Source organism: Dipodomys merriami, unplaced genomic scaffold (genome assembly GCF_024711535.1).
Source record: "Dipodomys merriami isolate MVZ:Mamm:240054 unplaced genomic scaffold, mDipMer1.0.p SCAF_2, whole genome shotgun sequence".
Taxonomy (NCBI): Eukaryota; Metazoa; Chordata; class Mammalia; order Rodentia; family Heteromyidae; genus Dipodomys; species Dipodomys merriami.
Window position 1 is genome coordinate 50670644 of NW_027203381.1, and position 17228 is coordinate 50687871.

The following is a 17228-nucleotide window of genomic DNA, read 5'->3' on the forward strand; positions in this document are numbered from 1 at the left end:
CCAACCCATCTCCCCTACTTTTTTTTTTTTTTGGGGGGGGGGTCTGGTTGTGGGGCCTGAACTCTGGGCCTGGACGCTGTCCCTCAGCTCTTCAGCTCAAGGCTTGTGTTCTACCACTTGAGCCACAGCGCCACTTCCGGCTTTTTTCTTTTTGCTTATGTGGTGCTGAGGAATCAAACCCAGGGCCTCATGCATTGCAAGGCAAGAGCTCTACCACTGAGCCACCTTCCCAGCCCCATCTCCCCTACTTTTGAAGAAGTGTTTTCCTAGGTATATCACTCTTGGCTGACAAATTTGTTTTTTGGTTCTTTATATTACTATTTTGATTATTGTACTACTACTTGTACCTTCTAAGTTCCTGAAAAGAAGTTATCTCATAAGCTGGGTGTCAGTTGCTCAGCTTGCAATGCTAGCTACTCAGGAAGTTGAGCTCTGAAGATCATGGTTCAAAGCCAGACTAGGCAGACAAGTCCATGAGACTCTAATCTCTAGTTAACCACCAAAAAGCCAGAAGTGGAGCTATGGCTCAAGTGGTAGAGTACTAGACTTGAGCAAAAGAGCTCAGGGACAATACCCAGGCCCTGAGTTCAAGGCTTAGGACTGGCACTAAAATTAAAAGAAAAAGAAAGTATCTCAGTCTTATTCAGGATCTCTTGTATGTGATGAAATGCTTCTCTTGCTATGCTTATTATTATTTTGTTTTTGGAAAGTTTTTTATTTTATTTTATTTGTGAACATACTATACAGAGGGGTTACAATTACATGGGCAGGATAATGCATACATTTCTTACCAAGCATTGCAGCCTCCTCCTTTGTTTACCCTTCACCTCTCTTCCCAGCCTCCCCCCTCCCCCCCACCCAATCCTTCCCCCCCTCTCCCCCACCGACATTGTAAAGCTCGTTTTTTGACATGACAATTTGTACTTCTCATTGTTGCAACAGGAAAATTTTTTTTTTTTTGGGTCCGGTCGCGGGGCCTGAACTCTGGGCCTGGGCGCTGTCCCTCAGCTCTTCAGTTCAAGACTAGCACTCTACCACTTGAGCCACAGCGCCACTTCCGGCTTTTTTCTTATGTGGTGCTGAGGAATCGAACCCAGGGCCTTGAGCATGCAAGGCAAGTGCTCTACCACTGGGCCACCTTCCCAGCCCTGTTTTTGGAAAGTTTTTTAATGAGAGTTTTCTTTTTTGAGTTCATTGAGATTGGGTGTTACTATTCTTGTTTTTCCCTAAATTTGAGAAGTTTTCAACCACTTTTAAAAAATTAATTATTTTTTATTATGAAAGTACTGTACAGAGGGGTTACAGTTACATGGGCAAGGTAATGAATACATTTCTTATCAAAAATTGTTGCCTCTTCCTTTGTTTTTCCCCTACCATCCCTTCCCTCCCATCGCCACAACTACAGTTTCCCCCTTTTCCCTTCTTCCCCCCCTCTCCCCTGCCTAAATTGTTAAGTTCATTTTTCAACATAGCGTCTTGTACATCTTGTACATCTCATTGTTGCAGTGGGTCCACCTGTATCCCTATTTAAACCATTTGTTTTTTCCCTTCCCCTCCCCAAATTATACCAACATCAAATACAGTGAAAACGGGTTATACCGTGGGGGAGAGACATACAAAGAAACAAATAAATCATCTTATAAATATGCTAGAAACAATCGCAAGAAAGAAAAAACATTTGAGTCCTTATTTTAGGCTTCATTTCGCCTAACATCAATTTGTCTGATCGTTTCTGCTTGTCTCAGATATATACTAGTTATCGCAAATAAAGGAAACCATGGGACCTATGTTTCTTTGGGCATGGCTTATTTCACTTAATATAATTTTTTCCAAATCTTTCCATTTCCTAACAAATGGGGTTCAACCATTTTTTAAAAAATACTCTTTTTTTCCTTTTCTATGACTTGTACAATGTGTAAATTGGTCCACTTGGTGGGTTCCCTTAAGTTAAATTCTCTTCATTTTTCTTTCTGTTCCTCAAATTTGTTAATTTTTCTTTTCTTTTCTTTTCTTTTTTGTTGGTCGTGGGGCTTGAACTCTGGGCCTGGGCGCTGTCCCTCAGCTCTTCAGCTCAGGGCTACTGCTCTACCACTTGAGCCACAGTACCATTTCCAAATTTGTTCTTATTGTTTCCTATTTTGAAGGGTAGTACTGGAGTTTGAATTCTGGGCTTTGTGCTGAGACTTACTTTATTTTTTAGATAGGGTTTTTTGTTGGGAGCTGGATTTATACCTCAGTCTTCCTGTTTAGAAGTAGCTGGGTAAATTATAGGTGTACCACACCACACTCAACTTTTCTGGGGTCTTGCTAACATTGCTCAGGCATCTCTAGTAGCTGGAGGTGAGAACCACAGTACCAGGAACAAACTTGGTAATGTCAGTGCAGGGAATAAAGAAAAATGAAAAGGACCAAGAGTGCTGGCCCTGTAGGTCCCTGGAAGTCCCTTCATTCTCAGGAGGAAGAGACAGTAAGGACTACTTCTGACTTTAGAACATAGAGCTACTCTTTGAGGACAGGTCCTTTTAGCCTGTCCTGGTGATTGCAATTTATATACCAGCTGTTCTAGGAGCTGCCAGCCCTGGAGCAGAGCCAGGATAGAGCTAGGATGGGTGGCTGCTAGCGGTAAGTGCTGAAATGGACTTCTTCTACAGGTTATAAGCCTTTAACAGACTCCTGAGTTCCTAGATAGTTACACCAGACACATGAGGTTGTATATATGGCTGGATAGATTTCTGATGCTTCCTACTCAACCATCTTCCCATGATTGTCTTACCTGCTCAGATTGTGTGTGTGTGTGTGTGCGCGCGCGTGCGCGTGCGCACGCGCGCACAGGTACACTCTGTCCTATGTGTGCTGTGAATTAAACCCACAGCCTTACAGCACATTGAGCCACATCTTAGCCTTTTCTTTATTCATTTGTTTTGAGAATCTTTGCTGGTTTTATACAATCCTTCAGCCTTCTTGGTGATGCTGGGGATGTAACCCAGTGTCTTGCATATAGTAGAAGTAGGCAAGTGTTTATACTGAGCCATACCTGCCTTCCTCTCAGAAGCAATTGTTGTTTACCTCTTGAAAGGGAGGCTCTCAAAGGTCTGAATCTCAACTTCAGAAGCTAAGAACTTGCTTTGTTACAGTGTAACTCTGGTGTGCAAGGATGGGCCTGCAACAGAGTTCCCAGATATGTTAGCAGTTGCTCCAAGATAGTTGCTACCTGGTCCTGATCAATTGGCCCCCACAGTCTTTCCTTTTCAACCCAAGAGCCGTGACTCCTCTGTTCTAACTTCTCTGCTACTGTTCTGGACTCTTACTTTGTCATTCAAACCTTTCAGACTTGCTGACAGGATCATGAGAAATAAGCATGTCTTAAGGAGCTCCTGCTGACAGTAACAGTCCTTAGGATGAGAAGTTTAAACATGCTGTTAAGAACTTGGTATAATTAGGGAGAAAAACACAAACAAGTTTAGCTAAGCTCAGGTGGCTTACAACCATAACCCTAGGGGGCTGAGGATTGAGGCTCAAAACCAGCCCAAGAAGAACAGTTTCTGAAACTTCATCTCTAATTAACTAGCAAAAAGCCAGGCTAATGGTGTGGCTCAAGTGGAAGAGTGCCACTGAGAGAGAACAAATAACCCTGTATTCAAGCCATGGTACTGGCACCAGAAGAAAAGGGAAAAGAAAAGTACTTGAAAACATACTGTACTTATGGAGTGGTAAAGTCTTATAATACCAAATGTGGTGGAGATTTAGACCAGTAAGAATATTAGGCTGACAGTATAATAGGAACACACTTTGGTAATAGTAAAGGTAAAGGTAAAGTATGTATACCCTCCAACCCAGCCTTAGTGTCTATAGGTTCATCACTGTGTACAGAAGTGGTCATAGGAGCAGTAAGAACAAGTTGAAATAGCCTATCTTTTAATAGGGAATGGATGCAAATTAGTGTGCTCATCAAGCAGAAGAGCCCACAGACCAAAATGCCAGCAAGTATAAAGTTGGAAGGAAAAGAAAAATGTAGAAGAACAAATACAAAGCAGTTTAAAAATAGGCCAAATTAAATGGGCATCATTTGGGATTCCTTCTAGTGTGTAGTGTCAATATAAGGGGGTGTTCTGTGGGTGGTGAGAGGTACAAATCTGTGGGATCCTTCTCTGATCTTTGTGTTTTTTTTTGTTTTGTTTTGTTTTGTTGGTCCCGTCATGGGGCCTGAACTCTGGGCCTGGGCGCTGTCCCTCAGCTCTTCAGCTCAAGGCTAGTGCTCTACCACTTGAGCCACAGTGCCACTTCCGGCTTTTTTCTTTTTGCTTATGTGGTGCTGAGGAATCGAACCCAGGGCCTCAGGCATGCAAGGCAAGCGCTCTACCACTGAGCCACCTTCCCAGCCCCTGATCTTTGTTTTTATTGGTAGGTTTGGCATGCCTTTCTGCACATTTATGCTTGAATATTTACCTTTCTACATTTTAGGTGGACAGACTGGAAGTTGTCAATAAACGTTTTGTTCGAGTGACTTTTACACCAGGGAAATCTCCAGTTGATGGGGTAAGTACATTTTATTAGTTGATACAAATTGTAATTGTAATGAAGTGAAAACAACCCTTCCATCGCAGTAGGTGTATGTATTAGAGACATCAGCATGGCCATGCAGCAGGGGGAAGAACGCTTCAGGGCCTGGGTCATCATCCCTGAGCTGGACAACTATGAAACAGTGAGCAAGATCCCACTTCAGTGTTCTACAATAGTCTGAATCTCAATACTAAGAGACAGTTGTTTGGTTAGAGAAAAACAAACAAACAACAATGTTAAAACCTGAATTGCTTATACTTCTAGAGATCTTCTTTCTTTTTCTTTTGTTTTTTTTTTTTTTTTTTGGTCGGTCATAGGGCCTGAACTCTGGGCCTGGGCACTGACCCTCAGCTCTTCAACTCAAGGCTAGCTCTCTACCACTTGAGCCACAGTGCCACTTCTGGCTTTTTCTGCTTACGTGGTGCTGAGGAATCAAACCCAGGGCCTCATACATGCAAGGCAAGCACTGTACCACTGAGCCACCTTACCAGTCTCCAGAGATCTTCTTTCAAATCAGTTTAGGACATTTAACAACTGTTTCTCTCCCAGCTCTTTTGGGATACTATTCTTTTCAAATTTCCATTTGTTTTACTAATTTTTATTGTTACTTAAAATAATTTGGAAGTGATGCTATGGCTCAAGAGGCTTGAGCTGAAGAATCGAGGGACAGTGCCTAGGCCCTGAGTTCAAGCTTCACGACCGACAATAATAATAATAATAATAATAATTAATAGATCCTGTCCAGCTAGTTTGGACTGTCCTGGAGACAAACCAGAGGCATTGAGTGCGTCGGGAGGATTGTTGGGAACTAGAGAGGATACTTGGATGTGCTGGCTGACCTGTTCTGACCCAGTCCCCGTCCCTGGTGTCCCGAGTGTCCTGAGTGTTGCAAGTGTTTCTGCCAGGCTTCTCCCTTAGGACAGCTTGGGGTTTTTACATTAAAAAAAATTGTTATTATAAAGATGATATACAGAGAGGTTACTGTGGCATAAGCAAAGTAATAAGTACATTTCTTTTTAAAAACTTTCACACACACACACACACACACACACACACATACATGTATGTATATGGTACACACGTGTACACATGACTGTACACATTTTATATAATCCAAATTATAGTTTGTCTTCCTTATTGTTTTATTTATTTATTTTTGCCATTCCTGGGGTTTGAACTCAGGGCTTGGGCACTATCCCTGAGCATCTTTGCTCAAGGCTAGCATTCTACCACTTGAGCCACAGTGCCACTTTTTTCTGTGTATGTGGTACTGAGGAATCGAACTCAGGGCTTCATGCATTCTAGGTGAGCACTCAACCACTAAGCCACATTCCTAGCCCTTCCTTATTATATTGAAAGTTATTTTTTGAGTGAGTATATCACAATTTATGTATCTAATCATTGATTGATGGGCTGTTTGGAGTATTATGATCTAATTCTGTAAATACATATTATAAACTTTCCCTGCTGAAGAACTGTCTCAATTTATATTTCTACACTTCCCTTCTCTTTTCCTGTCAGGTAGAGTATATTTCTTTTTGGACAATGTCACCCCTACCTTTGTTCTTTGCCAGTTTTTCCCTCCTGTCCTTACAAGTTGTATAGTTCATTTCAACATAGTTTCTACTGAGGACCACTGCTCCATTTGTTTACCTAATGTATCTCCATTTTTGTGCCCTGTTTACTCCACCCCCCCCCACAAGATAGGAAAGCAAACAAACAAAAGAAAAAGGGAAAAAACACACCTCTTGTGTCCATTCTTGGAGTTCATTCAATAAATATTATATTATCAGAGGCACACAGGCATTGCACCTTTGTGTAACTCCCCTAAAAGTGTTCTCCATTGGTTAGTCTGTGTAAATGCCTAGAGTCATACATATCATTCATTTAAGATCTAAGGACAGCTTGCTTTAGCCATTTTCTAGGCATCTACCTGCAAGGATGTTTAAAAGTAACATGGCCCTGGTAGGAAGGGTTTTTTTTTTTTTTGTCTTTGTTTTTCATTATGTTGGTTACCCCATTCTTTTTTACCTGGTGATATCCTGGTGCTTTGTTCACCTCAGACTTTCAGGGCCAGTAACAACTGACATTCCCTCTCAAGAGCAGTTTTGAAAGTATGCCCAGTAACTTTGTTTCTAGAAATAGAGCCTTGGGAAATAATTGAGGCTACATGGTCTCTAGCACATGGTTTATATAGCAGGTGGGTAGAACTAGACCAGTGGCTCATACCAGGCACCTGGTTGTCATCAGAGACTGTCCTTCCCTTGCTGTCAGGTCCCTTTGGAGGGGACCTTTTTTTTTTCTCTCATAGTGGCATGTATTGAAGTTCACACCATCGTGCTATACATTACTTTTTATTTCTCCATTATGTCATAGTTAAGGTTTGTATTAAGACTCTAAAGAAGATACTGAAATATAGGCACTGAGATGTTTATCTCTGTCATGGGCACTTTTTCTCTTTCTTTTTTCTTTCCTTTCTTTCTTTCTTTCTTTCTTTCTTTCTTTCTTTCTCTCTCTCTCTCTCTCTCTCTCTCTCTCTCTCTCTCTCTCTCTCTCTCTCCCCTTCCTTCCTTCCCTCCTTCCTTTGTTCGTTTGTTCGTTCCTTCCTTCCTTCTTTCCTTCCTTCCTTTCCTCCTTCCCTCCCTCCCTCCCTCCCTCCCTCCCTCCCTCTCTCCCTCCCTTTCTTTTGTCTTCCTGTGTCACCCAGGCTAAATTTGATCTTTCTGCCTTAGCCTCCCAAGTGTTAGAATTACAGGCATATACTACTATACCCAACTGGCTTGTTATTTTATTTTTTTATATATGTATATTTTCTGAATTTTGCAGAGAATGTGTGTTGCCTGTCAAATAAAGAGCATTTTGCACTTTCAGAAGCAAATACAGAATTTTCAGCATCCTCTGTGTGGAACAGCAGTATTAACTACTCTGTGTACTGTATCATACAGGCTTTGGGTTCAGTCATTCCCACTGTGAATTGTGTGGTTAGACTTCTCTATGCCTCTGTTTCTTCATCTATAAAACAAGAACCACAGTAGTACTTGTTTAAACAAAGTAGTTTAATTGGTGATTTGCTGACTTCATTGTACTGGACAATTGTTAAGATAGGACTGCCTCCCACCCCATCCCAGATTCTTACGCTTGCAACTTGCTCCTAGGTGATGCCCAAGCTGCTGGGCCTCTGTGCATAGGTCCTCTGATAAGCCAGGCCTTCGGTGTAGCACCACGGATCACGGGTGCAGTCGCGGGTTACTCATTCGCATGATGTTAATCTGTTCTGTACATAGTTGGAAGTATTACCGATTGAATTTATATTTTTGTAATAACTTATGAAGAATATGATTATATAAAAGTCAGTCTTTTAGAAATGTGGAGAGAAGAATAGAGTGATGTCCCTGCTCAGAAGTGCTAATCAGGAGGAATATGGGATGACATCTTGCTCCCTTCTGAGTTTTATATTGTAGACGTCATGTTGTTGTTTGTAAACACTATTAAAAAATGATTGCAGGTTAAAGGAATAGAGTTTTTGCTGTAACATGGGACTGATATTTGAGAAGTTGGAATGGGGTCTTGTGTCTAGCAAAGCTTCCAGATTATAAGTTGTTATATTTGCACAGAGAATCAGGGTGACATGCTTATGCCTGGACTCCCCATGTATAACCATGGATGAGATAAGTCCCTCTCACAGCTACTCATCTGTGAGGATCAAGGCTCATCTGTCCTGTAGACACCAGTGCCATATGGAATATGCTCAGCACTCTTGGATGTGGGTGCTGCACCCTTGGATCCCAAAAACTAGATTAAAAAAGAGAAGGAAAAATTGAACCTATATAGATTTTTTTTCTGTCATTTCCTAAACAATAAAGTGGAATGACCATTTATATAGCATTTGCATTATGGTTAGGCAATTTAATCTTAGAGGTAGCTTTTTTTTTTTTTTCTGTCCGTCATGGGATTTGAACTCAGGGCCTGGGTGCTGTCCCTGAACTCTTTTGCTCCAGGCTAGTGATCTACCACTTTGAGCCACAGTTAATTGGAGATAAGAGCCTCACAGACTTTCCTACCTGGGCTGGCTTTGAACCACAATCCTCAGATCTCAGCCTCCTGTGTAGCTACAGTTACAGGCATGAGCCACCAGTACCTAACTAGAGGTAGCTTTAAGGTTGCAGGAGGTATTTAAAAAATAAAAAAGTTGAAGGAAGTATATAGATTATATGCAAGTGCTGTGCCATTTTATTGAGGGACTTTGTATACTTGTAGTTTCGTATCCTTTGGGGGAATTTTGGATCCAGTTCCCTGTGAATGCTGAAGAATTGATTGTGCTGGTTGGTAGAATAGCCGTTGTTCCAAGTCCTCAGATGTCCTCAGAGTTCCACAGCTCTAAGGATGAGAAGAGTAACATCTGGTGCCTTTTTGTGCACATAGTGAATATTACCTAGATTCTATTTTTTAGGATGTTTTTCTAGACTGAATGAGTTGATGTATACCAAGGCTTGGAACATCTCTTGCTTAGTAAAGGCTCAGAAAATTTTAACTATTGTTCTGTCTTATAATTTTGATAATAGGCCACTGGGAAAACAAAAGAATGCATATTAGCTATAAATAAGATGTTCTTTTCAAATAGATTTTTCATTTTTCTTTGTGTTTATAATTTTAGAGCCACTGAGGAATCTTGGTAAAGAAATGTTTATTTGCCAAAGGATTTCCTGGTGTTTTCAGTGATTGAAAACTACCACAGCATTAAAAGCAATCTTTTTTTTTTTTCCCCCTCTTTTGATTTGTCATTCTTCAGTATTTCTGAAAAAATTCCTTAAAAGTTGAAGCCTTATAACCTGAACTTTTAGTTTCTACTTAATTGTGAAGGTATTTGTTTTTCTGATTTCATAGCAATACGTCTGGTTTAACATTGGCAGTGTAGACACCTTTGAGCGGAATTTGGAAACTCTGCAGCAAGAACTGGGCATAGAAGGGGAAAATCGAGTTCCTGTTATTTACATTGCTGAAAGTGATGGGTAAGAAGAAACTCAGTGGTCACTGTTTGCTGTGCACACTAATATGATTCACTTTCCTGTGTTACCAGGTAGAGGGTTATGCACTAGATTCTCGGGCTTTTCTTTGACCAGATGAAAAAGAAAATGACTAGTAACTTAGTTTAAATGGTGGTTATTGGGCTAGGAATAAGATGGGAAGAACAAGTTAAGAACGGGTTTTCTCTTTGTTTGTGATTCTCTTGTAATTTTTTTAAAGAAAATAAATGTTTGCAATCATATCTGAAGCAGTTATGAAATTCTTTGCTAGTCCGAGTTAGAAACATGGATTTATGCCTTGTTCCCCTAGATCCTTCCTCCTGAGCATGCTCCCGACGGTGCTCATCATCGCTTTCCTACTCTATACCTTAAGAAGAGGGCCTGCCGGCATTGGTCGAACTGGCCGAGGGATGGGTGGACTCTTCAGTGTTGGGGAAACTACAGCCAAGGTCTTAAAAGATGAGGTAGATGTGAAGTTCAAAGATGTGGCAGGCTGTGAGGAGGCCAAGCTAGAAATCATGGAATTTGTGAATTTCTTGAAAAACCCCAAGCAGTATCAAGACCTTGGAGCAAAAATCCCAAAGGTAAAATGAACTTTCAGACTAAAAAATCTTTGAAGTATTTCTTCAGCTTTGAAGTTGGCATTTTATGTTGACATTTCCTTTTTCTTAACTTGGTTTCTGCCTAATTCAAGTATCAGTGAGTTATAACACCATCCCAACTAAAAATGTTAGAAATAGTTAAGATTTTCTATAACACTTGTAGTAATTTTTACTTAATTTTATTTTGTGTGTCTGTTTTGGCCAGCTATGGGGTGTCCTGGGGCTTGAACTCATTACACCCATTCCCTGCAAATGACATTATTTTATTTCTAATGGCTGTGTAAAATTCCACTATATAGAGATACCACATTTTTTGTATCCACTCATCTATTTTGTGGCATCTGGGTTGTTTCCATATCTTGGCTATTGTGAATAATGGAGCAGTAAACAGTGAACAGTGCCTGGGCACTGTCCCTGAGCCAAGGCTCAGTTCAAGACTATTGCTCTACCAGTTGAACCATAGCTCCACTTACTACTACAAAGTTCAGATATTGAAGAAATGCTCAGTGATTTAGAAATGCTTAGTGGAATTACTATGGTTATGCAGTTTACCTTTCTGAGCTTCTGATTAATGTAATTTCTTTTTTTTTAATCTAAGGGTGCCATTCTTACTGGTCCTCCAGGTACTGGGAAGACACTGCTAGCTAAGGCCACAGCTGGAGAAGCCAACGTCCCCTTCATCACTGTTAGTGGATCTGAGTTTTTGGAGATGTTTGTTGGTGTGGGTCCAGCTAGAGTAAGTTACATTCTATATATATCTTTTTTGGAAAGTTTGCCTGGATTTTATGTATAATTTTATTTTTCTCCATTTGTCCTTTCAGAGCTTTAAACATTCTGAATACTAACTCCTTGTCAAAAGCTGATTTGTAATTATTTTCTGATTCTATAGATTGACTTTTCTTTTTTGTTGTTGTTGTTGGTTGTGGGGCCTGAACCCTGGGCCTGGGGACTGTCTCTGAGCTCTTCAGCTCAAGGCTAGTGCTCTACCACCTGAGCCACAGCTTTTTCTGCTTATATGGTAGTCAGGAATTGAACCCAGGGCCTCATGCATGCAAGGCAAGCACTCTACCACTGAGTTACCTTCCCAGCCCATTTTTCTTCTTTTAAAATTTTTTATTTTTTTTGCCAGTCCTGGGGTTTGAACTCTGGGCCTAGGCTCTGTCCCCAAGCTTCTTTTGCTCAAGGCTAGTGTTCTACTCTTTGAGCCACAACATCACTTCCGGCTTTTTCAGAGTAGTTTATTGGAAATAAGTCTCACATACTTTTCTGCCCAAGCTGGCTTTGAACCAGGACCCTCAGATCTCAGCCTCCTGAGTACAATTACAGGTGTGAGGCACTAGTGCCTGGCTTGCTCCTTTTCCCTCCCTTCCCCTCCCCTCCCTTCCCCTCCCCTTCCTTCCCCTCCCCTCCCTTTCCCTCCCCCCCCCCCTTTCTTTTCCTTCTTCCAGTATTTAGTTTTTATTCTTGTACTTGCTCAACTAGTACTCTACCAGTTGGGGTACCCTCCAGCTTGGCTTGTTGTTATTTTTCCTGGTTATTTTGGAAATGAACTTTTCTGCCCAGGCTGGCTTTGACCTGTGGTCCTTCAGATCTCAGCCTTCTGAGTTATTAGAATTACAGCTAGCAGCACCCTGGTTTTTTTTTTTTTTTAATAAAGCATAAAAATGTTTTTAGTTTAATAAAGTCATATTTATATATTCTTTTGCTGTCGGTTGTAGACCTGAACTCTGGGCCTGGGCACTGTCCTTGAGCTCTTCAGCTCAAGGCTAGTGCCCTACCACTTGAACCACAGCACCACTTCAACTTTTTTGTTCTTATGTGCTGCTCAGGAATCAAACCCAGGGTTTCATGCCTGCGAGGTAAGCACTCTACCAATGAGCCACCTTCCCAGCCCCTCTAATTTATTGTTTTGAAGATGATATATAGTGGGCTTACTTTAACATATGTCAGGTAATAAGTACATTTCCTTTCACATAGTATTATGTTTTCTCATTCTCTTCCATTCCCTACCTCCCATCTCCTCTCACAGTTCACATATCAATGTCCAACGGTCAGTGCACTACACTGCTGTACTTTTTCACCTTTTTCCTCTGATTCAGTGCCCTTCCCCCATCCTTCCACAGATGTGCACATGAATATACCATATAAGGTAAAGAATACAGAGTCATCAGAAAGAGAAAGAACAAATACAAAAACCCCTTTGTTTCCCTATCATTGGAGTTCATTTTCGTTTTAGTATGTATATTATTTTATATGCATATGAAGAGGCACTTAGGTATTATATCTTTGTGATTTTCTCCTAAGACTAACCTTCTTTGGTCTCACTGAATATCTAGAATTCTGTGTAATTTGTCATGTCCCATTGTGTTGTAGATCTAACTTCTGCATGTTAGGGAGAGCATATGCTATTTGTCTCTCTGATTTTGGCTTACCTCAGTTAACATGATTTGTTCTAGTTCCATTCATTTCCCTTCAAATGACATTATTTTATTCTTTCTAATAGCTGTGTAAAATTTCATTGTATATAGGATCCACTCATCTATTTTGTAGCATCTGGGTTGTTTCCATATCTTGGCTATTGTGAAAGTGCAGCAGTGAACATGGGGGTACAGGTGTCCATATTACATCCCGGCTCATGCTGCTTAGGGTAGATGCCTAGGAGTGGTATGGCTGGATTGTAGGGAAGGTCTATGTTTAGTTCTTTTGAGGAACCTCCAGCCTGCTTTCCAGAGTGGTTGTATTAGTTTACATTCCCACCAGCAGTGTGACAAGGTTCCTTTTTCCCCACATCCTCACCAGCATTTGTTGTCAGAATTCAAAATGATGGCTAATCTTACTGGGGTGAGATTGAGTCTCAGGGTTGTTTTGATTTGCATTTCCTTTATGACCAGGGATGATGAATGCTTCCTCATATGTTTCTTTGCCTTTTGCTTTTTTGTTTTGTTTTGTTTTTGTTTGTCCTGGGGCTTGAACTCAGGGCCTAGGCACTGTCCCTGAGCTTCTTTTGCTGACAGCTAGCACTCTACCACTTGGGCCACAGCGCCACTTCTGGCTTTTCTGTTTACATGGTACTGAGGAATCAAACCCACTGTTTCATGCATGTTAGGAAAGCACTCTATCACTATGCCACATTCCCAGCCTCTTTCTCATTCTTACCTTTTCTTCTGAGAAGACTCTTCTTAGCTCCCTTTTCAATTTAGTAATTGGTGTGTTAAGTTTGAGAGGCGTTTCTATTATATGTCTCAACTGGCTAAATAAAGCACACCACACACATCCAAGAGGGAAAAAAGGTTTAATGTCATAAAAGTGACAGGCTGCTTCCTGCACCTGCTATAAAGCTAGAGGAGTAGTTATGGGGCGAGTGTCTGTAAGAATGAGGAAGTTGGCAACTGCGTAGTCAGGGAAATTTATGGTAAGGGGGTTGGTGTTTGTGGTTGGGTCAGGTCAGGGAGACCTTGAGATGCAGACAGTCTGGAGGAACTTAAGCCACTAGGATGTCTGCCTCAGCCAGTATTCCACCTTCTTTTGTTTGTTATCAGCTGGGACATGGGGCAGACTGAATCTGTTTCCTGCTGAAAAGGGGCGATGACCCTATGGGATGATCTCCTGAAGGTCCTGCATCCACTGGACTCATGGGTGGAAAGTTGACTGCAGCCTCTGTGCCCACCTTATAAGAGAATCTGGTTAACAGTTTGGTTGGTGAAACCTCTGGCTTGTTCCAGAAGCACCTCCAGAGCCAATGGGCATCATAATCTTTTCTGGCCACTTTCTGCTGGCATGGGGTGTTAAGGAATCACTGGGGCTGGGGTCTTCAGATCTACATTGGGCAGGGCAGTTTATCTTCAGTAATAGGATGGTGTAGACTTGCTCCCAGGTGGTGTCCTGAGTAAGGGCTATTAAAGACAAACTTTTGAATAGGTGAGATCAGGCAAAAGACTGACAAGGTGGCAGGAGCAGTTGATAGGAATGACATGGGAAAGCACACCCTAGGCACAAGCAGAAAAGTTAGATTTGGAGCATAAGCCCAGTTGCGGCCCATTACAGGGAAAGAGGAATTTCCATATAACTAACTGGTCTAGGGGCAGGAAGAGAGTGTCTAGGGATTTTGGGAACTGAGTGGGGAGAGCATGATGGAGCATGTTGAGAATAACCAGTCAGAGGTTAGGGCTGGATGGGAGTGGTTAAGGGCCCAACGCCTTGGCAGATAGAGATCTGGAGTATAGAGTTGGAAGGGAGGCCCAGGAAGCTGCCAAGGCTAACTGTTCTCAGTCTAAGACTCACTATAAATACAGATAGTGGGTAACAAAGGCAAGAATGTCAGTTCCTGTCCAGTTAGAATGTAGACAGGTATGGACATTACATGGGCAAACTTATTAACTATTTCTCTTTATCTCCTGGTGATAATGAATTTTGAAAGAACAAGCGCAGAGTTGGCTCCATTTAGGATGTGACACCATTCCCTCTTACTCTTCTCTATGATTCCTCATTGTCAGGGTGGGCTTTGTCCTGAGAGTAAGCTCATTGCTGGGATGGCTTGTTCCAGTTAGCATCTTTTTTGTCAGTCATGGGGCCTGAACTCAAGGCCTAGGCACCATCCCCACCATCTTTCTCCACTCTGAGCCACAGTGCAATTTCCAGCATTTGGCTGGTTAGAGATAAGAGTCTCTCTTTTTTAAAATAAGTTTTTAATTGTGAAAATACGGTACAGAGGGGTTACAATTACATGAGCAAGGTAATGAGTACATTTCTTATCAAGCATTGTTGCCTCCTCCTTTGTTTTTCCCCTACCATCCCTTCCCTCCCATCTCCACAATACACTCCCCCCTTCCTCCCCTCCCACCTTCCCCACCCCCGCCTAAATTGTAAAAGTTCATTTTTCAACATAGCGTCTTGTACATCTGGTAATCTCATTTTTGCAATGGGTCAACCTGTATCCCTATTTAAACAATTGGTATTTTCCCTTCCCCTCCCCAAATTATACCAACATCAAATACAGTGAAAGCAGGGGTTATACCATGGGGGAGGGATATACAAAGCAACAAAAAAATCATGTGGTACCTGATAAATATGTTAGAAACAATAGTAAGAAAGGAAAAAAAATCACTTGTGTCCTTACTTTGGGGTTCATTTTGCTTAACATCTTATCTGACCTTTTCTGCTTGTCTCAGACATATACTAGTTATTGCAAATAAGGGAAACCATGGGACTTATGGTTCTTTGGGCCTGGCTTACTTCACTTATAATTTTTTCCAAATCTTTCCATTTCCTAACAAATGGGGCATTCCATTGTGTATGTATTACCACGTTTTCTTGATCCATTTATCTACTGAGGGGCATCTGGGTTGGTTCCATATCTTAGCTATGGTAAATAATGCTGCAGTAACCATAGCTGTGCTGGTAGCTTTAGTATGGTCTTGTTTGTGATCATTTGGGTAAATGCCCAAAAGTGGGATTGCTGGGTCATAGGGGAGCTCTATGTGGAGTCCTTTGAGGAACCTCCATACTGCTTTCCAAAGTGGTTGAACAAGTTTACACTCCCACCAACAATGCAGTAGGGTTCCCTTCTGTCCACATCCCCTCCAGCATCTGTTATTATTAGAGTTGTTGATTATAGCCATTCTAACTGGGTGAGGTGGTGTTTTTTGATTTGCATTTCTTTCATGACTAGAGAGATTGAGCATTTCTTCATGTGTCTGTTGGCCATTCCTATTTCCTCTTCAGAGAAGTTTCTCTTTAAGTCTTTAGCCCACTTATTTATTGAGCAGTTGTTTCTTTGAGGATTTGTTGTTGGGGGGATTTAAGTTTTTAAGTTCTAGGTATACTTTAGATATGAGACCCTTGTCCGTTGTATGGCTAGTGAAGATCTTCTCCCAATCTCTGGGCTTTCTATTGATCTTGCTAGCTATGTCCTTTGCCATGCAGAAGCTCTGCAACTTCATGCAGTCCCATTTGTCCAAAACAGACCTATAACCACCTAATCTTCGATAAAGGAGCTAAAAAAATAGAATGGAAGGAATGGTGCTGGCAAAATTGGTTAATTACTTATAGAAAACTAAAGTTAGATCCTTATATATCACCCTGCACCAGAATCAACTCCAAATGGATCAAAGACCTAGGAATGAAAAGGATCTGAAACACAGGGAGGTTGTCTGTACATCTTAGAAGGAGCATGTGACTGATGGTTGCGGCTTCTATCAACCTCCTTCCATGATGAAAGGTCCTGCTCAGCATGACAGGGGAGCAAGGAGCTGGTGGCAAGGTTGGGGGCAGGATCAGCATTGGTCAGCTGGATGGTTGTGGAGCATCTTTGCCTTTCCTTTCTGTGTGGTTGTTGTACAGACTTGTTAGGAAGACTCTGCTTCTCTGGAGATGCCCTGGAGAAGCCCCAGAGAAATCTTTTTCAAGAAATATAAAAGTTACAGCTTTACTGTGTTGTCTTGTATAAGGTAAAATGTGTAATAGCTATTTGTTAGTATGATAAAAATAGCAGTATTGTTAGAGCTCATTACATGTATAATAATTTATGGATTATACAAATGGTCACCTCAAGTCAGGTACCAAGTTACTCAACATTTGCCTCTTTTTTGCTACTTGTGATTTATTTTGTGTGCCTGTCTTGGGGCTTGGACTTAGGGCTTGGGCGCTGCCCCTGGGCTTTTTTGCTCAAGGATAATGCTCTATATCTTGAACCACAGTTCTACTTTAGACTTTTTGGTGGTTAGAGATAATGGTCTCATAATATACTTTCCTGCCCAGGCTGGCTTCAAACCATGATCCTCAGATCTCAGCCTCCTGAGTAGTAAGGATTGTAGGCATGAGTCAGGTACCCAGCTCTACTTTTACGTCTTAAAATATTAATGTACAATGTGAAACACACATCAGTTGTCTTCATGGGACAGGAGGGGTTGTTTTGTTTTGTGAGAGTTAGCTCAGGCTGACCTTGAACTTGGGAACTTTCTGCCTCAGCTTCCCTAATACTGGCATGTGCCACTGTGCCTACTCTGAGGTTTAGTTTTATTAGAAGCTAAATAGTACTCACTTG

General features: G+C 41.4%; 1 protein-coding gene across 2 annotated transcripts in view; it reads left to right on the top strand.

The window, feature by feature from the left end:
- Window positions 1-17228, top strand: part of Afg3l2 (AFG3 like matrix AAA peptidase subunit 2) — a 50795-nt gene that overhangs the window by 12857 nt on the left and 20710 nt on the right. For both annotated transcript variants that reach the window (XM_070029612.1, XM_070029613.1), the window contains 4 exons: window positions 4462-4536; window positions 9445-9569; window positions 9895-10168; window positions 10785-10922. In XM_070029612.1, coding sequence (XP_069885713.1) covers window positions 4462-4536; window positions 9445-9569; window positions 9895-10168; window positions 10785-10922 — 612 coding nt within the window. The remainder of the gene's footprint in view (window positions 1-4461; window positions 4537-9444; window positions 9570-9894; window positions 10169-10784; window positions 10923-17228) is intronic.